The sequence below is a fragment of the Somniosus microcephalus genome, chromosome 4 (genome assembly GCF_052327205.1).
Source record: "Somniosus microcephalus isolate GS21.2 chromosome 4, FLI_Smic_1.0, whole genome shotgun sequence".
NCBI lineage: Eukaryota > Metazoa > Chordata > Chondrichthyes > Squaliformes > Somniosidae > Somniosus > Somniosus microcephalus.
This window is the reverse complement of record NC_140990.1, coordinates 321,184,008-321,210,963: the sequence shown is the minus strand read 5'-3', so window position 1 is coordinate 321,210,963 and position 26,956 is coordinate 321,184,008. Positions and strand designations below refer to the sequence as shown.

The 26,956-nt window shown below is 51.1% G+C and overlaps 1 protein-coding gene across 1 annotated transcript in view; it reads right to left on the bottom strand.

Annotated features, from left to right (window-relative positions):
* Window positions 1-2,678: 2,678 nt before the first annotated feature.
* hacd2 (3-hydroxyacyl-CoA dehydratase 2) overlaps window positions 2,679-26,956 on the bottom strand; it is a 33,327-nt gene continuing 9,049 nt past the window's right edge. The window contains exons 4-7 of the mRNA XM_085986822.1: window positions 25,269-25,357; window positions 14,436-14,557; window positions 8,329-8,507; window positions 2,679-5,494 (exon numbers count right to left, since the gene is read on the bottom strand). Of these exons, the coding sequence (XP_085842948.1) occupies window positions 5,412-5,494; window positions 8,329-8,507; window positions 14,436-14,557; window positions 25,269-25,357 (473 nt within the window). The 3' untranslated portion in view covers window positions 2,679-5,411. The remainder of the gene's footprint in view (window positions 5,495-8,328; window positions 8,508-14,435; window positions 14,558-25,268; window positions 25,358-26,956) is intronic.

Below are 26,956 nucleotides of genomic sequence, written 5' to 3'. Positions count from 1 at the left end.
GGAGTAAGCCATTCGGCCCCTCGAGCCCGAGATCATGGCTGATCATCCAAATTCAGTACCCTGTCCCTGCCTTCTCCCCATATCCCTTGATCCCTTTAGCCTCAAGAAATATATCTAACTCCTTCTTGAATATATTTAATGAATTGGCCTCAACTGCCTTGTGTGGTAGAGAATTCCACAGGTTCACCACTCTCTGGGTGAAGAAATTCCTCCTCATCTCAGTCCTAAATGGCTTACCCCTTATCCTTAGACTATGACCCCTGGTTCTGGACTCCCCAGCCATCGGGAACACCCTTCCTGCATCTAGTCTGTCTAGGGGTGCTATATAATTGCAAATTGTTGTTGGATGCACTACTAAAGGACAGTGGTGCAGAAACACAAAGTGCTCAATATCTGGTAGCCACGGTGGATTCTAGCCTAATCATTTGCCAGCACAAGCGCGATGGGCCGAATGGCCTCTTTCTATGCTGTGTCATTCTATAAATTTTAAACCACAAGTGGCATTTTACTGGCAAGTGTTTCTCTTATTATTCATTCTCTTTAGCAACACCACCTCGTGTTCCAGGATTTTGACCCAGCGACAATGAAGGAACGGCGATATACTTCCAAGTTAGGATGGTGTGTGACTTGGAGGTGGTGGTGTTCCCATGCACCTGCTGCCCTTGTCCTTCTAGGTGGAAGAGGTTGGGGAGTTGCTGCAGTGCATCTTGTAGATGGTACACACTGCAGCCACGGTGCGCTGGTGGTGGAGGGAGTGAATGTTTAAGGTGGTGGATGGGGTGCCAATCAAGTGGGCTGCTTTGTGCGGGATGGCATCGAGCTTCGAGTGTTGCTGGAGCTGCACTCATCCAGGCAAGTGGAGAGTATTCCATCACACTCCTGACTTGTGTTTGTAGATGGTAGAAAGGCTTTAGGAATCAGGTGAGACACTCGCTGCAGAATACCCAGCCTCTGGCCTGCTCTTGTAGTCACAGTACTTATGGGGCTGGTCCAGTTAAATTTCTGGTCAATGGTCACCCCCCAGGATGTTGATAGTGGGGGAATTCAGCGATGGCAATGCCATTGAATATCAAGGACTGGTGGTTAGACTCTCTCTTCTCAGAAATAGTCATTGCCTGGCACTTGTGTGACATGAATGTTACTTGCCACTTATCAATCCAAGCCTGAATGTCATCCAGCTCATGCTGCACACGGGCATGGACTGCTTCATTAGCTGAGGAGCTGCGAATGGAACTGAACACTGTGCAGTCATCAGTGAATACTCCCACTTCTGACCTTATGATGGAGGGAAGGTCACTGATGAAGCAGCTTAAAATGGTTAAGAAAATAAGAACATGACAGAGCAGGCTCGAGGGGCTGAATGGCCTACTCCTGCTCCTATTTCTTGTTATTACTAGGGCTCCTTGATGCCACACTCGGTCAAATGCTGCCTTGGTGTCAAGGGCAGTCACTCTCACCTCTGGAATTCAGCTTTCGTCCATGTTTGGACCAAGACTAATTGGGTCTGGAGCCGAGTGGTCCTGGCAGAACCCAAACTGAGCATCGGTGAGCGGGTAAGTGCCACTTGACAGCACTGACACCTTCCATCACTTTGCTGATGATTGAGAGTAGACTGATGGAACGGTAATTGGCCGGATTGGATTTGCCCTGCTTTTTGTGGACAGGACATACCTGGGCAACTTTCCACATTGTCGGATAGATGCCAGTGTTGTAGCTGTACTGGAAGAGCTAGGTTAGAGGCGCGGCTAGTTCTGGGGCACAAGTCTTCAGCACGATAGCCGGGATGTTGTCGGGACCCATAGCCTTTGATTGTATCCAGTGCGGTCAGCCGTTTCTTGATATCACGTGGAGTGAATCGAATTGCCTGAAGACTGGCTTCTGTGATGTTGGGGGCCTCAAGAGGAGCCAGATATAGATCATCCACTCGGCCCTTTTGACTGAAGATGGTTGCTGATCTACATTGTCTCCTAGTTCCTCAATGCCTCCAATTCAAAATTCTCATTCTCCCTTCATGGCTTTTCCCCGACCCATCTCTGTAACCTCCTCCAGCCCTATATGGCCCAAAAGCTCAGCCCTCCTACGCCTCCTTCCCCCCCTGTCCGCCACTCCCCCTGCACCCACCCACTTTCCCCCACCATTGACAACCATGCCTTCATCCATCTGGGCCCCACGGTCTGGAATTCCCTCCATAAACCCTCCCAGCTCCCTCTCCTCTCCGACCAACCTTTTGGTTACCCCACCTATTATTATTCTTTTGGCTCAGCCGTCAGTTTTTCATTTGATTAAACCTCTGAAGTGTCTTGGGTTGTTCTTCTATGTTAAAGTCACTATAATTACCATCTCGTCTCACCTTGAATATCTCTTAATGTCTCTTCACCTCTCAGGCCTTCCCTTTTGTTCTTTCATCCCCTCCCCCATTTCCCAGCCCCCAAACTTGCTTTTTAATCTGTTTCATTTCCTGCTTTTTTTCCTCAGTTCTGACGAAGAGTCTTCGACCTGAAACGTTGACTCGGTTTCTCTCTCCACGGATGTTGCCTGGCCTGCTGAGTTTTTCCAGCGTTTTCTGTTGTTTCGGATTTCCAGCATCCGCAGTATTTTGCTAGCATATTATAAATACAAGCTGTTACCCGTACGCCCACCTCCACCCCCCGCAAACAAAATTGCAGCAACACATGCGATTTCTGAGAAGTCATTTAGTTAGCAGGTCATTAATTACAGGGAAAAAAACGTTAATGTCCTTGCTTAAGAGAAATCTCACTCTGCGCATTGTGCAGAATACAGTAACGTTCCTAAACACACACATATCCAGCTCCATTGTTAAAGGGGAGGGAGAGGCTCCATGATGAAAGCAGAACAGTTGGGACTCTTACGAGGAAGTTCCTTGATTTTTTGTTGTTGTTGAAAATATCGTTGCCACGGTGACCTCAAGTTGGGTCCCCCCTACCCACTGGGCCACTCTGTTGAAATCAATCATTGGGACCGCCAGAGAGCGGCTCCATTGAAAACCGTGCAACTTCAAACTAGCCTGGTGCGCGGCCCCTTTAAGGACATGCCCCGTGCTCTTGATTCAAGCCCACTGCTCAAGTGGAAGGATGGAGTTGGCGCTTCAACAAACCTTTTACTCTACGACTAACAGTCTGTGACCTTGCTGCTGGTTTCACAAGAGTTTATTAACACGGGGCAGGAGCGTCTTGGAGCTGATCTACGCCGACCGAGGGTGACCATGCAAACTCAAGAGCATTTCTTTAAAGACAATCTAAAACAGGTTAAAGCACAAACCTCCCTGCCCAGGCAGACCTGCATCTGCAGAGCCCAGCGACTGTACTACATAAAAAAAAAAATGTGCTGACAATCGATAGGAACCGTACGGTTTAAGGGACAAAATGTGCATTAATGGAAACATGCTCATTTTTTCCTCAAGCGAGGATTGACAAATTGGCAAACAAGATTACAAGCAACAACATCAGAGCAATCAGTTACTTTCTCCCACCCCGCCCCACCCCTCTACACATCTACCAAGAGACATTTAGGAAAATTACATTACAAATGCTTCCATGCAGAAAAAAGTGCAAACTTGGGAATGCTAAGAGTTTAAAATCCTTAATTACAAAGAGCAATCCCTAATATACAAAAGAACACATTAAGATCTGTGGAGCATGTGCCGATCCAGAAATGCTCTTAAATCTTTTGTTAAAAAAATCTTTTTTCGTTTTACAACACGTGATCCAGTTAGAAGCCCCGTTAAAAAAAATCAAAACTGGGGCGGAATTATCGATCTGTCCCGTTTTATTGCACACTGATCATTTGTGAGTTTGGATTGGTCAACTTTGCTGAAAAGCTAGAGTCACGATTCCAGTTGGGTTCTTGCAAAGAAGCAGGGTTGCGCTGGCAAACGTTCACGTTCACGTGTGGCCTTTCGCCTTTTGATGCCGAAACAAAAAAGGCCAAACAGGACCAGTCTCATTTTCAAAAGATTAGTTGTTGGGTGGGAGATGGGGGAATGGGGAGAAGGCCGGGGGGGGGGGGGGGGGAAGCCCAAGAAACAGGTCACACAATACAGGTCCCAACTATGGCTCCCACCAAGGACATGCCCCATGCTCTTGATTCAAGCCCACTGCTCAAGTGGAAGGATGGAGTTGGCGTTTCAACAAACCTCTTGCTCTACGACTAACAGTCTGTGACCTTGCTGCTGTCAATGGTCAATGAACAGCATGGCCAGGGACGCCAATGGTATTCCCAGCCTAGAGTTACCAACCCCTCCAGGATTGCCTTGGAGTCTCCAGCAAGTCAAGATTAATCTCCATGACACTGCTGAGAACAAAAACCCAGGAGAAAAATCATAAGGGCATTAAAAAAAAAGAAAATTGTGATTTTCTTTAATTTTCTTTGAACATTTCTCTTTATTCGTTATAAAAATATCAGGCATGGGGTTAAAAAAAAGGATGTTTGATGGACGGTCCAGAATCATCTAATTGGGGGGGGGGGGGGAAATGAAGGGTCGATTTGCTTTCCGCCTGGCTCAGGAAAGCGGTGTGCCGGGAGTATGGAGCGTGGGGGCCGGGCGGTTGGCGGCAGTAAGTCAGGTGATGATACCTCCAGGAATGCGCCCAGCCAGAGTTGGCAACTCTACAGCAGCCTCAAGCTAAAGGCCAACCGGAGGCCGGGAACAGTCGGCTTGGCATTCTCAACCCAGCAAAGCCGGCGACTCGCTAAAGCAACCGAGCCGAGCTTCAACTCCGCTGGGCAGCCATTAACGCCCCCTTCATCTCGGCAAGTTATATCTCCTTCCCCTTCTGGGTTCCACCCTCGGTGCGTGGCCCGGCTGCCAGGATTCCCACGAAGGACACTTGCAGGGAGTGCCGTCGACGGAAGATGAATGGCCACTGGCCAACCTCAATATAAAAGGATCTGACCTCGGGACACCCAGACTGTTAATAGGTCTCAAGGGTTGCTGTTAGATCGCCACTTACAGCGAAATGCATGGAGCTAGACTCCCTCCCCCTTCTGGCTCTGGGAATCAAGGGACTCTGCCATCCAACGAGGAAAGTAATACAATTGAAGAAGGGGACACATGGAACTCGGGCTCTTTGTAACAATGACGATAAGAAACTAGAACTTCTCCCTTTACGCCGCCAACTCCCCCTGCCCCCCTAACTCTCTGAACACATTGGGAGTTAAACCTAAATTCATACTTTGGAGAGCCCCGTTTTCAGCCAGCCAACATAAGGAGCACTGCCACTTTTGAGTGTCGAACACCGGTCACGAAGCGGCCCAGTGGAAATCGCGTTGGTTCAGTTCACCGGATGGTAGCACAATAATCCGGTGGAAATGGAGATCGTCTTGATTTGAAGTAAGGTCCATCTTCCCCGCTGTCCCACCCACACCCCCCCCTTCAAGTGAAGGGGGCTGGGCTACTCGCTCTTCCTGCTCGGTTCTGCGGTGGTCAGGACCTTCCTCCTCTGGCGAAGCATGTGGAAATAGAGCTGTGGAAAAACTGATTCAGAAAGATTGAGTTGTGGGGGGCGGGGGATGACATTTTCAGGTTAAGTTTCTTAAAATACTCTGAACGAAGCGTATCTTATTTTGGCATTTCTCCTTTCTACTACCCCCTGTCCCCGCCACAGAACTTGCTGCCTTCATCCCGTGAAGGTATAAATTTAAGGCCATCAGCAAAATTAAAGGGTCGGTAACCAAAGGACATAGATTTAAAATAATTGGCAAAAAAAGCCAGGGGGGAGACGAGTAGAATTTTTTTTTAATGCAGCGAGTTGTGATCTGGAATGCACTGCCTGAAAGGAAGCAGGTAACTTTTTAAAAAGTGATTGGGTAAATGCCTGAAAAGGAAAAATTTGCAGGGTTATGGCAGAAAGAGCAGGGGAGTGGGACTAATGACATCAGCGCAGGAGGCCATTCGGCCCATCGTACCTGTGCTGGCTCTTTGGTAGAGCTATCCAAATAGTCTCACTCCCCCTGCTCTTTCCCCATAGCCCTGCAAATGTTTCCCCTTCAAGTATTTATCCAGTTCCCTTTTGAAAGTTGCTATTGAATCTGCTCCCACCAACCTTTCAGGCAGTGCATTCCAGATCACAACTCGCTGGTAGCTCTTTCAGAGAGCCAGCACACAAGCACGATGGGCCGAATGGCCTCCTTTTTGTGCTGTAAGTATCAGCCGTGGCTCAGTGGGAAGCACACTCGCCTCCGAGTCAGAAGGTTGTGGGTTCAAGTCCCACTCCAGGGACTTGAGCACATAAAGCTAGGCTGATACTCCCAGGGCAGTACTGAGCGAGTGCTGCACTGTCGGAGGTGCCGTCTTTCGGATGAGGAGACGTTAAACCAAGGCCCCGTCTGCCCTCTCTCAGGTGGGCGTAAAAGATCCCATGGCACTATGTCGAAGAAGAGCAGGGGTGTTATCCCTGGTGTCCTGGCCAATATATATCCCTCAACCAACATAACAGAAACAGATTATCTGGTCATTATCACATTGCTGTTTGTGGGGCCTTGCTGTGCGCAAATTGGCTGCCGTATTTCCTACATTACAACAGTGACTGCACTTCAAATAGTACTTCATTGGCTGTAAAGCACTTTGAGATGTCCGGTGGTCACGAAAGGCGCTATACAAACGCAAGTCTTTCTTTCTGTATGATTTTACAGAAGGAAGTATTTCTTTACACAGAGGGTGGTTAACGTGGAATTCTCTGTCACAAACTGTTGCTGAAGCAAGGTCCATAAATTCATTTTAAAACAAATTTAATAGGGGCTTAAAAAGAAAGGAGCAGCAAAGGGTGCGATAAGAAGAGTGGGGTTAGACATAGAAACAGAAGATAGGAGCAGGAGTAGGCCATTCGGCCCCTCGAGCCTGTTCCGTCATTTAATGAGATCATGGCTGATCATCCAAATTCAGTACCCTGTCCCTGCCTCTTCCCCATATCCCTTGATCCCATTAGCCTTAAGAAATGTATAATGTATCTAACTCCTTCTTGAATATATTTAATAAGTTGGCCTCAACTGCCTTCTATGGTAGAGAATTCCACAGGTTCACCACTCTCTGGGTGAAGAAATTCCTCCTCATCTCAGTCCTAAATGGCTTACCCCTTACCCTTAGACTGTGACCCCTGGTTCTGGACTCCCCGACCATCGGGAACATCCTTCCTGCATCTAGTCTGTCTAGTCCTGTTAGAATTTTATAAGTTTCAATGAGATCCCCTCTCATTCTTCTAAACTCTAGCGAATATAAGCCCAATCAACCCAATCTCTCTTCATACGTCATTCCTACCATCCCAGGTATCAGTCTGGTGAATCTTCGCTGCACTCTCTCCATGGCAAGAACATCCTTCCTCAGATAGGGCGGCTCAGCGAGAGAAAACAGCGGGGCAGACTTCATGGGCTGAGTGGCCCGTCTCGATGCTGTAACATCCCACGGTTTCCTCTGGCTCCCTGCCGCGTGACCGCTCTTCGCCCGTGAGCCTAGACGGTGGGCACCCCGCCGGGCAATTCGCCCGCGCAGTGCATCACAGCAAAGCTCAGCACGTTCCACACTTTGCAGCGCCGGGTGACGATCGGGTGCCGAAACCCCGACCGAGTTATCCTCTCCCTGGGGCAGGTTGGGCGCGCCGAGACCAAGAGCAGCAACCCCGACTGTTGGCCCCCGATGAGGGAAATCAGCTAACGAGGGCTGAAACCAAAGCCCAAGCAGCTGCTCGGAGAGGAGGGAGATGACCGCGGCAACTTCACCAGAGAACCTTTGCCAAGTAGCCACGTTTTGGCGCAAGTCTCCTTACCGCACAAAAAGAGAGACGGGGGTTTACCAGAATGGTAACTGGGGATGAGGGACTTCAGTCATGAGGAAAGACTGGAGAAGCTGGGGTTGTTCTCCTTAGAGCAGAGGGAAGGTTTAACAGAGGCGTTCAAAATGATGAAGGGTTTTGATAAATAAGGAGAAACTGTTTCCACTGGCAAAAGGGTTGTGAACCAGAGGACACAGATTTAAGATAATCGGCAAAAGAACCAGAGGGGAGAGGAGGATAATTTTTTTTACGCTGTGAGTTATGATCTGGAATGCACTGCCTGAAAGGGTGGTGGATTCAATAATAACTTACAAAAAGGAAATTGGATAAATGCTTGAAGGAGAAAAATGTGCAGGGCTATGAGGAAAGAGCAGCGCAATGTGACTAATGGGGATAGCTCTTTCAAAGAGCCGGCACAGGCACAATGGGCCGAACGGTCTCCTTCAGTGCTGTATCATTCTATGATTCTATGAATGGTACTATTTTCAGCCTAATGGATGCTCAGCCATTTTAAATCCCAACAAGGATCAACATGTTTACTTACGTGGAATGTAGGAAATCATGACCAGGATCAGGATTGTATAATAGTCGAAGGAGATGTTGTACTTGTTTGGCAGGGTCACCGAATACAAGCCAGTCTTTCGAACGTGAGGCAGGGCTGCGTATATCGTCAGCAGCTCGCCCGTGACACCCATTGGATACAGTACAATAAACAGCGTGTACCTAGGCAAGGCGGAAGGGGAAGCAGAGAGCTTTTAATCAAAACCTTAAAACGCGCATTTCTTAACACACTCCTTATTCCCACGATTCCCAGGGTTAGGGTCCGCGCACACACTGCATCCCATTCCCAGGGTTAGGGTCTTCACACACACTCCATCCCATTCCCAGGGTTAGGGTCCTCACACACACACCATCCCATTCCCAGGGTCCACACACACTCCATCCCATTCCCAGGGTTAGGGTCCGCACACACTCCATCCCATTCCCAGGGTTAGGGTCCACACACACTCCATCCCATTCCCAGGGTTAGGGTCCACACACACTGCATCCCATTCCCAGGGTTAGGGTCCGCACATACACTCCATCCCATTCCCAGGGTTAGGGTCCACACACACTCCATCCCATTCCCAGGGTTAGGGTCCACACACACTGCATCCCATTCCCAGGGTTAGGGTCCACACACACTCCATCCCATTCCCAGGGTTAGGGTCCGCGCACACACTCCATCCCATTCCCAGGGTTAGGGTCCACACACACACTGCATCCCTTTCCCAGGGTTAGGGTCCGCACACACACTCCATCCCATTCCCAGGGTTAGGGTCGGCGCAAGGTCACAACATGCGGTCAGGGTTCCCTCTGAGCAATACACAAAACACAAGGCAGCCAGTATATTCAGGCGAGGCAATAGTTGCGACTACAGCTTAACGAAATGGAGAGACTGCATCCCATTACCTGGCATACCATTGGTTTAGAGTTGAAGAATGCGAACTAGGATTCTGAGGCAAAATTAGTTGTCAATTCCCTGGGGTGGGCTGGTGGGTGGGTGGGGAAGGAAGATAAAAAGTTGGATCAAATCCCCAGAGAAGTTTTCACACTTAATGGTGTGAAAGCCATTAGTACGCGTACAAGAGTGTCTGCATTATTTGAGTCTGCTCTCTCAGGTGGATGTGAAAGATCCCATGGGACTATTTCAAAGAAGAGTAGGGGGTTTAACCCCAGTGTTCTGGGCCAATATTTATCCCTCAATCAATACTAAAAACAAAAATCATGATCTAGTCATTATCACATTGCTGTTTGAGAGAGCTTGCTGTGCGCAATTGGCTGCCACGTTTCCTACATTCTCTCTTCTTAGGCAGTCCCTCGGAACCGAGGATGACTTGCTTCCACACTAAAAATGAGTTCTCAGGTGACTGATTAGTCCATTGCGGGGCCTACAGTCTCTGTCACAGGGTGGGGCAGACGGTGGTTGAAGGGGCGGGTGGGTGGGGTGCTTGGGTTGACGTGCGCTCCTTCTGCTGCCTGCGCTTGGCTTCCGCTTGCTTCTGGCGAAGAGACTTGGTGTTCGGCGCCTTCCCAGATGCTTCTCCTCCACTTTGTGCGGTCTTGGGCCAGGGATTCCCAGGTGTCGGTGGGGATGTTGCACTTTTTCAAGGAGGCTTTGAGGGTGTCCTTGAAGCGTTTCCTCTACCCACCTGGGGCTCTCTTGTCGTGTCGTGTCGGAGCTCCGAGTAGAGCGCTTGTTTTGGGAGTCTCGTATCAGACATGCGGACGATGTGGCCCATCCATCGGAGCTGATCGAGCGTGGTCAAAGCTGCGATGTTGGGGATGTTGGCCTGAGCGAGAACACGGACGTTGGTGCGCCTATCCTGCCAATGGATTTGCAGGATCTTGCGGAGGCAGCGTTGGTGGTACCTCTCCAGTGCTTTGAGGTGCCTGCTGTACATGGTCCATGTCTCTGAAGCATACAGGAGGGCGGGTATTACTACTGCTCTGTAGACCATGAGCTTGGTGCTGGGTTTGAGGTCCTGGTCTTCAAACACTCTCTTCCTCAGGCAACCGAAGGCTGCACTGGCGCACTGAAGGCGGTGTTGGACTTCGTCATCGACGTCTGCCGGCTCCCGAGGTATGGAAAGTGGTCCACGTTGTCCAAGGCCTCGTCATGGATTTTGATAGTCGGGGAGCAGTACTGTGTGGCGGGGGCAGGTTGGTAGAGGACCTTTGTCTTACGGATGTTTAGTGTAAGGCCCATGCTCTCGTACGCTTCGGTGAAGGTGTTGACAATGGTTTGGAGTTCGGCCTCCAAGTGTGCGCAGACACAAGCGTCATCTGCATACTGTAATTCGATGAGAGGATGGGACGATCTTGGATCTGGACTGGAGGTGACGGAGGTTGAACAGTTTCCCCGTTTGTTCTGTAGATTAGCTCCATTCCATCGGGGAGCTTACTGAGGGTGAGATGCAGCATTGCAGCCAGGAAGATCGAGAAGAGCGCTGGTGCGATGACACAGCCTTGCTTGACCCTGGTCCGTACGTGAATTGGGTCTGTGGTGGAACCTTTGGTCAGGATCACGGCTTGCATGTTGTCGTGAAGCAGGCGGAGGATGGTGACAAACTTTTGAGGGCAGCCGAATTTGAGGACACTCCATTAGAGCGGATGGGAAGGGCCTATTTCCCTTAGCAGAGAGGTCAATAACCAGGGGGCAGAGATTTAAAGTAATTGGTAGAAGGATTAGAGGAGAGTTGAGAGAATTTTTTTCACCCAGAGGGTGGTGGGGGGTCTGGAACTCGCTGCCTGAAAGGGTGGTAGAGGCAAAAACACTCATCGCATTTAAAAAGTATTTGGATATGCGCTTGAAGTGCCGTAACCTACAGGGCTACGGACCAAGAGCTGAAAAGTGGGATTAGGCTGGATAGTCTTTGTCGGCCGGAACAGACACGATGGGCCGAATGGCCTCCTTCTGTGCTGTAAATTTCTATGACAACAGTGACTACACTTCAAAAATACTTAACTGGCTGTAAAGCACTTTGGGACAGCCTGAGGTCATGAAAGGTGCTGTCTACACCAAAGTTCTTTCTAATTTCCTATATGGTTGCCGAGTTTTAGGTTTTTGGAACTGGTGGGCAGCGACAGCCTGGGAGCAGACACCGTACAAAGTATTAGAAAGTATTTATAGCACAGAAAACAGGCCATTTGGCCCAACTGGTTTATGCTCCACACGAGCCTCCTCCCACCCCTCTTCCTCTAACCCCATCAACACATCCTTCGAAGGTAGTCAGGTAGTCACTGGACAAACCTGCCCAGCCCTAGGGCTTCGCCAGACTGCCCGCAAGAAAAAACAGCACCTCATGGTCAAAGGGAGAATTGCACCGCTTTCCCCCCACTGCCAACGGAAACCCTTCATAACAGGGATCCTTAGCGCCATCGGAAAATGGGATCGCGTTCCATCAGGATCCCGTTTTCAAATGTCACCTTGGTGTAGAACTGTCCCTTCAGACAAGTCACAAATGCTATGGTTAGAAGTGGAGAAAATGTTTCCACTTGTGAGTGGGTTGGGATGGGGGGAGGGGAATTGGAGACCAAAACTAGGGGCCATAAATATAATATGGTCACTAATAAATCCAATAGGGAATTCAGGAGAAACTTCTTGACCCAAGAGTCTCTTCTTCTTCTTCTTCGGCAGTCCCTCGGAACCGAGGATGACTTGCTTCCACATTAAAAATGAGTTCTCAGGTGACTGATGAGTCCAATGCGGGACCTACAGTCTCTGTCACAGGTGGGGCAGACGGTGATTGAAGGGGCGGGTGGGTGGGGTGCTTGGGTTGACGTGCGCTCCTTGTGCTTGGCTTCCGTTTGCTCCTGGCGAAGAGACTCGAGGTGTTCGGCGCCTTCCCAGATGCTTCTCCTCCACTTTGTGCAGTCTTGGGCCGGGGATTCCCAGGTGTCGGTGGGGATGTTACACTTTTTCAAGGAGGCTTTGAGGGTGTCCTTAAAGCATTTCCTCTGCCCACCTGGGGCTCTCTTGCCGTGCCGGAGCTCCGAGTAGAGCGCTTGTTTTGGGAGTCTCGTATCGGGTATGCAGACAATGTGACCCGTCTATCGGAGCTGATTGAGCGTGGTCAAAGCTTCGATACTGGGGATGTTGGCCTGAGCAAGAACACTGACGTTGGTGCGCCTATCCTGCCAATGGATTTGCAGGATCTTGTGGAGGCAGTGTTGGTGGTACCTCTCCAGTGCTTTGAGGTGCCTGCTGTACATGGTCCATGTCTCTGAGGTATACAAGAGGGCGGGTACCACAAGAGTAGTTAGAGAGTTGCTACCACAGGGAGTAGTTGAGGCGAGTCGCATCGATGCATTTAAGGGGCAGCTAGATAAACACATGAGGGAGAAAGGAATAGGAATAGAAGGGTTTGCTGAGAGGGCGAGATGAAGAGTGGTGGGAGGAGGCTCATGTGGAGCATAAACACCGGCACGGACCAGTTAGGCCGAAAGACCTGTCTCCGAGCTGTAAATACAGTGTCGAACACTTTGCAGACAATGAATTACAAAGTGCAGCGACTTGGGGAAATCAAGGTTGAATACCCCATCTCCCACACCCTCCTCCCCCCCCCAATAAAGCGCACGGACAACAAGAGCGCTCAACCAGCAGGAAATGTTAAACTGCAGCCATGTGAGTAAAGGACTGCGGTTAACGGCTCCAGTTATTTCAACATTCCTCACTCAACACAGACGGGCAGCAAATTGTCAGAAAACAAAGCGATGGCACTTCTCCACACACACACACACACACGTACATGAAAATAACTCCTGTCTCACAGTATCTCTTGCAGACGAGGGTGTGGGTTATAGTCTGTCGCGGTTGGGGGGCATTTCCCGCCCCACCCACTTTTTCTAAATAAGTTTACAGAAAGCTGCAAAGACAAAGAAAAGAAAAACCAAATTCCAAATGCTTGGAAATACGCAGCAGGATGTCAGCACGTAAAGAAAAGACAAAAACCCAGGACGACTTCTCAGGCGGAGACCCTTTATCGGTGAGTCCTGGCTCCCAGGATGTTAATCCGTCTCTTCTCTGTCAGCAGCTGGCAGCAATGGTTTTTTATTTATTTATTTATTTATTTTGAGTGCGCGGGCCCTTAAACTGGCTGCGCGGGCCATTCAATTTTTCGCACGTGTGCAGTTATTTCCTTTGTAAAGCCGGTGAGCGGCCTGCTCGGGACCGCCTAGCGTTAAATTCACAGGTCTGCCAGCCAATGTTATCAGTTTCTGTTGTTGCCACAGAATTTTACTAGACGAAAAAAAACAGACAGGAGGTGGAACAGAGACGGGTGTTACACCTGTCGGTCAGAGTTAATGGCCCGGGGGGGCGGGGGCTCGGAGAATTGGCACATACGCCCAGCCACCGAACCTTTTAAATTTTCCCCGAGTTCTGCTCCTCGGTTTCAACCCCCAAATATATGGTACAAACGTAGAGTAAAAAGGCAAGCGTGGAATAAATACGCGCTTGTTTAAAAAAAAAACACCTTTCATAAGCTCCAGCCGTGCTGAATGTGATCTCCACACGTGCACACACACAACTTTCTGCACTGGACTCCAGAGCTGCTGGTTGCCCTTTTAACCCAAGTGGCCATTCCTCGTGCGTGAGCCTCTAGACGGTCAGCCGGTTATTTGACCCAGGGGGGCGTCTCAGCCAGGGCCCAAGCCGGTCGTCACCCGATGTCCACTTCCAGCAGAGGTCACTGGACAGCGATCGGGGTTGGGGGAGGTGGACAGGAGTCCGAACTGATGGTTTCCCCCTCCCTCCCTCTCCCACTGTAGTACCAATTCAGTACAAAGCAAGAGTCTGTCCTGGGATCTTCCTGGCTCTGTGCCTTGCTCACTAGGTGAACTCGCTGGGCCACTGCGAGGACTGGTGAAAGAGGTATAGAAGAGAAAGTAGGAGAGCTCAAAAAACTGGTAGCTTTCACTTGCTGTCACCAAGTTGCAGTTTACAATCCACGTATAGGCCACCCGCTCCCTTATACACTTTATAATTTGTAACCACGGTGTTCCTCATCTAGGTTACTGTGCCCGGTAAGTTCTGCCTTGGGCTCCACATTCACAGCGCAATATAGAAACAAGTTACTGAGCCAGGATCTCTCTTTGGCGGGACATTACCTGGCCCATTTGATCAGGTAGGGCAGGTGGTTCAGGAGGCTGAAGGTGTAAAAGGAATAGCGCACGATCTCCGTGATAGTCCACGCGGCGACGAACAGGAGCACGCTGTCCTCACTCTGTACCTGAGGAGCACAAAAAAAGTGTGAGACAAAAACAGCAGCAAGCAGCACTTCATACCGACACTCGGCGAGATTCACCGAATCTTCGCACAACATGGCGTGGTAGTGCAGTGATTACGGTGCTGGCCTTGCAATTTGTGGAATCGCACAGCTCAGAAGGAGGCCATTCGGCCCATCGGGCCTGTGCCGGCTCTTTGAAAGAGCCATCCCATTAGTCCCACTCCCCCCTGCTCTTTCCCCAAAGCCCTGCAAATTTTTCCTGTTCAAATATTTATCCAATTCCCTTTTGAAAGTTACTATTGAATCTTCTTCCACCGCCCTTTCAGGCAGTGCGTTCCAGAACGCAACAACTCATGGAGTTAAAAAAAAAAAAATTCTCATCTGCCCCCTGGTTCTTTTGACAATTATCTTAACTCTGTGCCCTCTGGTTACTGACCCTCCTGCCAGTGGAAAGAGTTTCTCCCAATCTACTCTATCAAAACCCCTCAGAATTCAGAGTTCAAGGGCTGGGTTTTGCCAGGCCCGAGGAGGCGGGTCAGGTGGGAAAGTTGGCAAAAATGGCGGCGGGCTCCGATCCCACCTCCAAGCAACTTTCCCAAATGCGGACTTTCAGACCCCGTTTCGGTCCCGCCTCCAAGAGGCAGGATAGGCCCCTAACCACTTAAGTGTCTCTATAATGTCATTTTGACAGGCCTTTGAGTTTAACACATTTCCCGCGTGCTGCACGTCTCCTCTGGAACACGCCAGTTAATCCTGGTGGGCTCACAAGTGGATGGCTTACTAACAGCTGCAGCGCCAGCATAAAAAAGGCGTTTTCCACAATGATCATTTCTGTCACCTGCAACTTTCTTTTCTCAGGTCTGGGAGAACTTTTTGCAGGTCTATTGATTTTGGAAGTTTTGAAGCGTAGATCCATCTCCAGTGTGACTTCCTGGGAAACCCCTCTCCCCACCTTGACTGAGCGCTTCCTCAACTGAGGTATATACCTGCAGCATGGGAACCATTTATTTCCTTTCCTCCTGGATCTCAGATTCAGACGAAGACCAGCCGCGGCAGCAGCAGAACCCCGAACAACAGCGGCAACAGCAGGAGTGCCAACCTGCTGCTCACCCACCTGAAGCTGCACAGGCCAGAAGGCGCCAGCGCAGGGGAGCACGTCGCCGCAAGAGATACCCCCAAAACAGGGTTTACAGACAGAGGGTGAGCTACCTCAACATGACTGAGCAGCAGTGCCAAAGGAGGCTCAGACTTTCGCGAGAGGTAGTGGGTGACATCTGCGCAATGCTGCAGCAAGACCTGGAGCCCAGAGGAGCGGGTGGACACCCCTTATCAGTGGCCGTCAAAGTCACCACCGCACTCAACTTTTTTGCTTCACTCTCATTCCAGGGATCAACAGCAGACATCAGCGGCATCTCCCAGGCGGCCGCACACACTTGCATCACGCAGGTAACCAATGCCCTCTTTGCCAACGCGCACAATTACATCAACTTCTCCAAGGATCAAGCAAGTGTAACTGCACGTGCGGTTGGATTTGCTAATATGGCAGGCTTTCCAAGGGTGCAGGGCGTCGTAGACTGCACACGCGGCCCTTAAGGCACCCCATCACAATCCAGGTATTTCGGGCAACCGCAAGGGCTTCCACTCCCTCAACTTGCAGCTGGTGTGTTACCACAATAAGGAAATTTTGCATGTTTGCGCCAAGTACCCTAGCAGTTGCCATGACTCCTTCATCCTGCAGCAGTCTAGTGTGCCTCTTCAGTCCGTCAGACCAACTTTGCGGATGGCTACTTGGAGACAAGGGCTATCTCCTGAAGATGGGGCTAATGACGCCGTTCAGGAGGCCATCCAATGAAGCTGAGGAGCGCTACAACTCCAGCCACGTTTCGACCAGAACCATTATCCAGCAAACCATTGGTTTGCTGAAGTTGCGATTCAGATGCCTTGATAGATCAGGTGGAGCCCTGCAGTACTCAGCAGCCAGGGTCTCCAGAATCGTCGTGGTCTGCTGTGCACTTCACAACATGGCACAGCGTCGTGGCTTGCAGTTGCCTGGGGTACAAGTGGCCCATCGTATAGCTTCCTCAGATGAGGATGTGGAGAGCGACAATGAACAGCTTGCGGAGGCGCATCAACCAGCGGCAGCAGCACGCGAGAACATTGCTGCCCGGGATGCAAGGGATGCACTGATCTTGGCCAGATTTGCTTAGGCTGCCCAATCAAACACATTTGCCTTGCAGCTTCTTACCACACCATAGACAATGGACAAGAACCTGCGGATTCCTATCACTCTGACCACAATCATGACAAATCCAAGTCACCCTGAGCCCTCAATGTGGAAGTCCCATTTGCAAAATGACAGCCCACAACTTCAACAGTTTACCATCAAGTCATTTTATAACATTAATTCAAGGATGGCATTTCAGAATTAAACGCAACAGAACACCCAAGTGACTACTTGTGCTTTATCTTCCTCTTACGCATGCTCCTACGTGGTGCTTCCCCTGTGGCTTCAGCAGATGTGGAGGCCCCTTGCTCACTTTCATGCTGTTCCTGCCTCGACACCTTTGGCGGGCGTCCTCTGGGGTTGCGAGCCTGTGAGGGTTCGCCAACAGTCTGCTGCTCCTACGGCTGTGCAGGGGCTGAGATGCCGATCTCAGTTGGGTGAGGACTCTGGTGGGGCTCTGACCGAGGGCTCTGCAGTGGCATGGTCGTGTGAGCGCTTGGAGAGGAGCCCCCACTTCCTTGTTCTCTGCCACCAACATCCCTCTCATGGGTCAGCCTCACTTCAGAGCTAGCAAGTGGCTTGACAGCACCTTGCTGCACTTCAGGAGGGCCATGAGGGCCCGTTTCTGCACTGGCAGTCCTACTCCAGAGGACTTCCATGAAGCTCTGGTTTCTCTGCTCAATAGCTGACCATCGCTCCTCCAGCGATGTCAGTCTATTCTGAACAATGACCATGTTTTCAAGACCCTGGCGACTTAGCTCCTCCAGGGCACAAAGATGGAGCGAGGTCCCAAGACCAAGGGCCCTCCCTGTGTGTTGTAAGTTGTTGTCATAGCATAACAGCGATAGGGAGTGTGAGAGCTGCATAGTCGAATAGTTAAGGGAATGTGAACAGTGGGATGTGGAGGAGGAGGTTGGCAATGAAGAGTGCTGGTGATGAGAGGCGATGGGGATCAGATTGAGGGTCATGGTGATTGTGGTAAACCACTGTTAGTGTTGTTCACTGTTGTTGTTGTTGTTGCACACTGTTGTACCTATGCATGCCTCAGCATGTCTCTGCTGGCTCCGCCCCTGGCTCCACCCACAGGCCCAGGTACAAAGGTGATTGCCCTGCAGCCCCCGGCCTTCTTGGAACCCAGTCAACCACGAGAGGCATGCTCTGTTCTTTGCTAATAAAAGCCTTTAGTTACTCTCCTAACTCTCCATCTTTTATGAGTAATTGATAGCGCATCAATTTTATTAGCAAAAACAAAATGTCGACAAACGCTGAGCAGCAGGCTGCTGCACCAAACGCTGAGCAGCAGGAGCTGCTGCGAGCCCTCAGACCAACATGCCTGGACCTAGACCCCCAAGAAGCGGGTTCGGCTACCAAATTCGCGCATTGGCTGCGTTGCTTCGAGGCCTACCTGCAAGCCTCAACTGTGACCCTGGGCGAAAACAAGTTGGAAATCCTGGCCTCAAAGGTGAGCCACCAAGTTTATACAATAATCCAGGACGCGACGACCTACGCGGCAGCTATCGACCTGCTAAAAGGGCAATACGCACGCCCGGTAAATACGGTCTATGCCAGGCACCTCAAGATCCCGCAGACAGCAGCCCGGGGAATCGGTGGAGGCCTTCCTACGGGCACTACGGATACTCGGCCGAGACTGCGATTGCAAAGAAGTATCAGCCGCAGCAAACACGGAGGGACTGATCCGAGATGCTTTCGTTGCGGGTCTAAGGTCCGACTACTCCCGGCAGAGACTGTTGGAAAAGGGAGAAATGGACCTGAGAAAGGCAGTGTCCCTCGCGCTCTCGCTCGATGCGGCCCACAGGAATATGGACGCCTTCTCCCCTAACCGCTCCGCAACGTGGACGCCACAACCTTGGGTCATGGGACCGCCACCTTCAACTGCTGCTGCGATGTCCAAGGCACAGAAATGTTATTTTGGTGGCCAGGCAAAACACCCCAGAGCACGCTGCCCGGCGAGAAACGCTACCTGCTCCGGCTGCGGGAAGAAAGGACACTATGTCAGCGCCTGCAAAGGTAAAACCGCTAACGCCAGCAGCGCCGCGTGCGAACCGTGGGGGCAGCCATCTTGTCCACCATCTTGGGCTCCCCCAGCCGCGTGGGGATCAGGACCATGGGCGCCGCCATTTTGTCCGCCATCTCGGACGTCTCCAACTTCAACCACGGGGGACCCGGACTCAACCACCGCCTCATCGGACGACCACATCGACTCGCTCGACCATACGCTGGCCTCCGTGACGCTGGACCAATCCCTCCCTCATCAACTGTCCAGGTCCATGATGGACATTACGGTAAACGGCCGCGCCATTACCTGCCTTTTTGACAGCGGGAGCACGGAAAGCTTTATCCACCCCGACACGGTGCGCAGTTACTCTCTCCCGGTCCTGCCGACGCGACATCGGATCTCTTTGGCTTCCAAAGCCCAGTCAGCGGACGTCGGTGGCTACTGTGTAGTGACCCTTTCAGTAAGGGGCACAGAATACAAAAATGTTAAACTCCTGGTCCTGCCCCATCTTTGCGCTGCCGTTCTACTGGGGTTGGATTTTCAGTGCCACCTTAAGAGTGTCACATTAGCGTACGACGGACCCCTCCCCCCACTCACAGTCTGCAGCCAGCAGCGTTTAAATCGCCCGCCGCGCACCATTTGCAGCCTCTCCACCCTTAAAGTCCCCCCCCCCCTCCTTGTTCGCTAACCTCACCCGCGACTGTAAGCCCATCGCTACCAAAAGCAGGCGTTACAGTGCCGGGGATAGGAGCTTCATTAAATCCGAGGTAGCAAGACTCCTGAAGGAAGGGATTATTGAAAGTAGCACCAGCCCATGGCGAGCACAAGTGGTGGTAGTGAAGACTGGCGAAAAACAGCGCCTAGTTATTGACTACAGCCAGACGATCAATCACTACACCCAGCTAGATGCATACCCACTCCCCCGCATATCTGACACGGTCAATCAGATAGCACAATACCGGGTGTTCTCGACGATTGATCTGAAGTCGGCATACCACCAGCTCCCCATCAGGGCTGAGGACCGCCAGTACACAGCTTTTGAAGCGGACGGTCGTCTCTACCACTTCCTCAGAGTTCCCTTCGGCGTCACCAACGGGGTTTCAGTCTTCCAACGGGAGATGGACCGGATGGTTGACCAGAACGCGCTCCAGGCCACTTTCCCCTATCTAGACAACGTCACCATCTGCGGCCGCGACCAGCAGGACCATGATGTTAATCTAGAGAAATTCCTCCGTATGGCCCAGCGGCTGAACCTAACATACAACAAGGACAAATGTATGTTCCGTACCAAGTGCCTTGCCATTCTTGGCTGTGTAGTGGAGAACGGAGTCATCGGCCCCGAACCCGACAGGATGCGCCCCCTTATGGAGCTCCCCCTCCCCCACTGCCAAAAAGCACTGAAGAGATGCCTAGGGTTTTTCTCGTACTATGCTCAGTGGGTGCCCAACTATGCGGACAAAGCCAGACCCCTCATCAAGTCCACCTCCTTCCCCCTGACAGCAGAGGCCTGTGCAGCCTTCACTCTCATAAAAGGGGATATTGCGAAGGCCACAATGCACGCAGTGGATGAGTCCATCCCTTTCCAAGTGGAGAGCGACGCATCCGACTTTGCCCTAGCTGCAACCCTTAACCAGGCGGGGAGACCCGTGGCCTTTTTCTCAAGGACCCTCCAGGGCCCCGAGATTCGACACTCCTCTGTCGAAAAGGAGGCCCAGGCCATTGTGGAAGCTGTGCAACATTGGAGGCATTACCTGGCCGGAAAACGATTTACCCTGCTCACTGACCAGCGTTCAGTAGCTTTTATGTTTAATAATAAGCAGAGGGGCAAAATCAAGAACGACAAGATCTTGAGGTGGAGAATCGAACTCTCCACCTACAATTACGATATCTTGTACCGGCCCGGGAAACTCAATGAGCCCCCAGATGCCCTATCACGTGGTACATGCGCCAACGCGCAGGTCGATAGACTGAAGACCCTCCACAATGACCTCTGCCACCCGGGGGTCACCAGGTTTTTTCACTTCATCAAATCCCGTAACCTGCCCTACTCCATCGAGGAGGTCAGGACCATGACCAGGAACTGCCAAATCTGTGCCGAGTGCAAACCGCATTTTTATAGGCCAGACAGAGCAAGCCTGATCAAAGCCACGCGCCCCTTTGAACGGCTGAGCGTCGATTTTAAAGGACCCCTCCCCTCCTCCGACCGCAATGTGTACTTCCTCAACATAATTGATGAGTACTCCCGTTTGCCATCCCTTGCTCAGACATGACCAGTACCACGGTCATTAAATGTCTGAATGACCTCTTCACCTTGTTCGGTTTCCCTAGCTATATTCATAGCGACAGGGGCTCATCCTTTATGAGCGACGAACTCCGGCAGTACCTGCTCTCGAGAGGTATCGCTACAAGCAGGACCACCAGCTACAACCCCCGGGGGAATGGCCAGGTGGAAAGGGAGAATGCGACGGTCTGGAAGGCAGTCCTTTTAAACTTGAAATCTAAGGGCCTTCCGACCTCTCGCTGGCAGGAAGTCCTCCCTGCGGCGCTCCATTCCATTCGGTCACTGCTCTGTACAGCCACCAATGCTACCCCTCACGAGAGAATGTTCTCCTTCCCCAGGAAGTCCACATCGGGGATCTTGTTACCGACATGGCTGACTTCTCCAGGACCCGTCCTACTGCGGAAGCACGTGAGGTCCCATAAGACGGACCCCCTGGTCGAGAGGGTGAGCCTCCTCCATGCCAACCCTCAGTATGCTTACGTGGTGTACCCGGACGGGCGGGAGGACACAGTCTCCATACGAGACCTCGCACCTTCGGGTGCTCCCGAAACACCTCCCTCGCCACCCACCACTACCCACGCCTACCCCCAGTACGCTTACGTAGCGTACCCGGACGGGCGGGAGGACACGGCCCCCACACGAGATCTCGCACCTTTGGGTGCCCCTGAAACACTACCATTGCCATCCACCACTACCCACAACCCAACCCCGCTAGACGGCATGCCGCAGCCCCAGGACCCGTCATTGACCACCCAACCACTCAATGAGACGCCAGATTCAACGTTGGATGCTGCACCATCACCGCCGCCACCACGACGATCAGGACGGCATATAAGGCCACCTGATAGACTTACTTACACGAACCTTTAGTGCACTTCACCCCGCCGGACTCAATTTTAAACAAGGGGTGAATGTGGTAAACCACTGTTAGTGTTGTTCACTGTTGTTGTTGTTGTTGCACACTGTTGTACCTATGCATGCCTCAGCGTGTCTCTGCTGGCTCCGCCCCTGGCTCCACCCACAGGCCCAGGTACAAAGGTGATTGCCCTGCAGCCCCCGGCCTTCTTGGAACCCAGTCAACCACGAGAGGCATGCTCTGTTCTTTGCTAATAAAAGCCTTTAGTTACTCTCCTAACTCTCCGTCTTTTATGAGTAATTAATAGCGCATCAGTGATGTAATACTTTTCCTGTGCAGAGAAGGTCATGAAACCGCTTTCTGCACTGCAGCCAGGTTCTGCTGCACATCGAGATGGCACTCTCCTCCTGTGCCACTTGTAGCCACACAGCTTTGGTCTGTTGGGGAGGTTTTTTCCTCCAAGAAGGAGACAGCACCTCCTTCTGAGCTCTGGCTCCCTCCACCAGAGCATGGAGGGAGTCCTCATCAAAGCGGGGTGCGCACGTGGGTCTCGAGCTTGCCACGTTTGCACCACTAATCCCTCAGAAGTCTCAGCAAAATGTTGTAAGGCAGGAAATGAACCAAGACTGCTTGCAGGCCTTAAATACAGCTGCATAGGTGACATCATCAGAGGCGAGTTTCAGGGCCAAAAGACTCCTTGGGCCAGGGGTTCCCACACGCTGGGAATCAAGTGCCCAATTAGGGCAAAATCCCTCAAGTGTCCTGCCTCACATCGGAGGCGGGGGCGGGACCCGCCGACCATCTGACCCGACCTCAACCCGCCCCAGGTGACAAAATCCAGCCCCAAATCTCACTTTGGCAAGTTGTGAAATTGAATTCTGGGGAAAATGAAAGTGGCCAGAGTGTCAAAAGAAACCACAATTGGTTCACTCCTGTCCTTCAGGGAGGAGAAGCAGCCAGTCCTGTGGCTCCAGTCCCACATTACACGACTGACTTGTAATGCAAGCAACACCAGCTGCAAAAATAGGCAACTAGGAATGAAAGAACAACTTGCATTTATATAGCCCCTTTCACGATCTCAGGACGCCCTAAATCGCTTTACAGCCAATTAAGTACTTTTTGAAGTGTAGTCACTGTTGTAATGTAGGAAATGTGGCAGTCAATTTGCACACAGCAAACTCCCACAAACAGCAATGTGATAAATGACCAGATAATCTGTTTTGGTGATGTTGGTTGAGGGATAAATATTAGCCCAGGACACTGGGGAGAACTCCCCTGCTCTTGTTCGAAATAGCGCCTTGGGATCTTTTACATCCACTTGGGAGGGCAGACGGGACCTCAGTGTAACGTCTCATCTGAAAGATGGCACCTCCGACAGTGCCGCACTCCCTCAGCACTGCACTGGACTGTCAGCTGAGATTTTGTGCTCAAGTCTCCAGAGTGGGACTTGAACCCACAATCTCCTGACTCGGAGGCGAGGTGTGCTACCCACTGAGCCACGGTTGACACCTCAATAAATGTGCCGCTGCCAGCGTCATTCACATCCCAAGTCCCGACACCAATTAATTAATGTTTTTACCACACAGCAGCACTTCCAACCTGAGATGCATCCCGTTAACTCTTTTCAAACAGCTCCTGCTGTTTAATGACAAGGCTGGTGAACGCACTGCCTCACGTCAAACTCGAGCATACAGGCCAGGAAGCAGCCGTGTTCAGGACTTGACCTGCTGACTGGGAAACCAGTAGGGATGTTACAACAGACCTCAATACCCAAGGGCCAAGGGGGGTGGGGGAGTGGTAGAAAGGGGGATATTCAGCCAAGTTCCCCACTACTATTCACTATCAGCAGTTTCAACAGCAACATTCAAAAGAGAATTGGATAAATACTTGAAGGGCAAAAATTTACAGAGCTGTGGGAAAAGAGTAGAGGAGTGGGACTAATTGAATAGCTCTACCAAAGAGCTGGCACAGGCACAATGGCTGGAGTCATACCTAGCACAAAGGAAAATGGTTGTGGTGGTTGAAGGTCAATCATCACAGCCCCAGCACATCGCTGCAGGAGTTCCTCAGGGCAGTGTCCTAGGCCCAATCATCTTCAGCTGCTTCATCAATGACCTTCCCTCCATTATAAGGTCAGAAATGGGGATGTTCGCTGATGACTGCACAGTGTTCAGCGCCATTCACAACTCCTCAGATAATGAAGCAGTCCATGCCCGCATGCAACAAGACCTGGACGACGTTCAGGCTTGGGCTGATAAGTGGCAGGTAACATTCGCGCCACAGAAGTGCCAGGCAATGACTATCTCCAACAAGCGAGAGTCTAACCACCTCCCCGTGACATTCAACGGCATTACCATCGCCGAATCCCCCACTATCAACATCCTGAGGGTCACCATTAACCAGAAACTTAACTGGACCAGCCACATAAATACTGTGGCAACAAGAGCAGGTCAGAGGCTGGGTATTCTGCGGCGAGTGTCTCACCTCCTGACTCCCCATAGCCTTCCCACCATCTACAAGGCACAAGTCAGGAGTGTGATGGAATACTCTCCACTTGCCTGGATGAGTGCAGCTCAAACAACAGTCAAGATGCTCGAGACCATCCAGGACAAAGCAGCCCGCTTGGTTGGCACCCCATCCACCACCGGCGTACCGTGGCTACAGTGTGCACCATCTACAAGATGCACTGCAGCAACTCACCAAGGCTTCTTCGGCAGCACCTCCCAAACCCACGACCTCTTCCACCTAGGACAAGGGCAGCAGGCGCATGGGAACACCACCACCTCCAAGTTCCCATCCAAGTCACACACCATCCTGACTTAGAAGTATATCGCCGATTCTTCATCGTCGCTAGATCAAAATCCTGGAACTCCCTACCTAACAGCACTGTGGGAGTACCCTCACCACATGGACTGCAGCGGTTCAAGAAGGCGGCTCACCACCACCTTCTCAAGGGTAACTAGGGATGGGCAATAAATGCTGGCATTGCCAGCGATGCCCTGATCCCATAAACGAATAAAAAAAAAACAATGGGCTGAATGGCCTCCTTCTGTGCTGTATCATTCTACGATCAAGTGGCACCTCCACCATTGGAAAGTGCTTGTACTGGGCCGTTGGCACAGGACTGGACTTGACCGCGATCGCTTCCATGGTGGAATAGGCTGCCTGCACAACATGGGCTCACCTGTTAAGGGTGGCCACTTGAATGAGGTACCACTTAACATCCTCTCCCAGGAAGGAGTCAAGGAACAGGTTGGAGGAGTATTATAAATGGGAGGGGGTTATTGAAACAAGTGCCGGTTACAGTGCTGGACTTTCCCCTCGTTTCTCCCTTACCTGTTTCACGCTGTGCGTAACTGCCCAGGTCAAGAACACACGCGACATCACCTGGAACCCGGTCAGGACCACGGAGGACGGAACGATTCCTGTGAAACAACAACAACAAGCATTTATATAGCGCCTTTAACGTGGTAAAACGTCTCAAGGCGCTTCACAGGAGCGATCAAACAAAATTGGACCGAGCCATATATATGGAGATATTAGGGCAGGTGACCAAAAGTTTGGTCAAAGAGGTAGGTTTTAAGGAGAAACTTAAAGGAGAGAGGCGGAGGTGTTTAGGGCCTAGGCAGCTGAAGGCACGGCCGCCAATGGTGCGATTGGCAGATTTCCTCCGAGTGACACACAAAGATGTCTCAGCTCTTGGGCACCATCGTTCCCATTCAACGTTGGCCGCTTGGATGCGCTACCTGAAAGGGCAGTGGGAGCAGATTCAATTGTGACTTTCAAAAGGGAATTGGATAAATCCCTGAAAAGGAAAAATTTCCAGGGCTATGGGGAAAGAGAGGGGCGAGTGAGACTAATTGGACAGCTCTTTCAAAGAGCCGGCACAGACACGATGGGCCGAATAGCCTCCTCTGTGCTGTATGATTCTATGATGCTGCCAAATAAGTGTTTTTCTTCTTTAAAAAATATAATTTAGTTTGACAGGCCTACAAGAATTGAGGAACATAAATGGTCTAAGAAAATGTTTTAAAACACATTTAGCATTGATACGAAACAGTTTCAGCTGCACATAAACAGTAAGTGCGGGGTGCACATCGGGTACGAGGGTCAGAATCGACTGCGAACTGAAGTGGAGCGAGACTCTCTCGACGATTTATTCCAGTTTCAGACATCACTTACACTGCAGCCACACCGACACTACAGCTGTAGTGCAATTGCACACTTAACGCCTGGTTGGGTGTTGAGATCCAGGGGAGCAGGGGCCGAGAGTATCAAGACATCCCATAACATTTTTGAGGCTTTGAAACCGAGTATAGTTCAGGACACAAAGGCAGTGCCAAGAATGAAAAGCAAGAAGAACTAAATTTGATGAACTCACAATGAAGGAACCAACAGCGATTGGGTTTAACTTCACGCACGTTATTTGTGAAGCTTCCCCCAAGCGGTTTTTGTTCTTGTGAATTTTAGCATTCGTCAGGGTGTGGGACGACAGTGCAGGGAATTTAGCGTCGGGTGTCAGCATGATCCACTCCCAGGCCAGTTATAACAAGGCCAGATTCAGGATCAAACCTCCTCCACGCTGCCCTGACGACATACCTCAGCCCCAACTTCAGAGAAGCAGGCTCTATTGCGCTCGTGTCATCTTACGCTTCCCGCGTGAGCGGCCCCGAGCGTGCGGGAAAACCCGCAATGAATCGCGCGTCTGTGCCCTCGTAGAACTTAGGCAGAGACGACCCAAAATTCATTTTGCTAACCAAACTCCAAGAGAGACAGCCTTTGCATCTCATCAGACTGTTTTGAAACCCAGCTCACGGGTGAAAGCAACGTTCCCTTTAAGCTGCGCGGAGGTCCCGCGCAGCCGGCTCACCAACTTTTGAATGGAAAAACCACGCATGCGCGGAAATCTGAATGGCCGCACACCCCCCAAAAAAAAAATTAAAAAGAGAATATTGGGTGAGAAGCGTGCGAGTTAACCCACTGCACCTTTCCTTGCTGACCCCAGGAGCACGCCTTTAAAATGA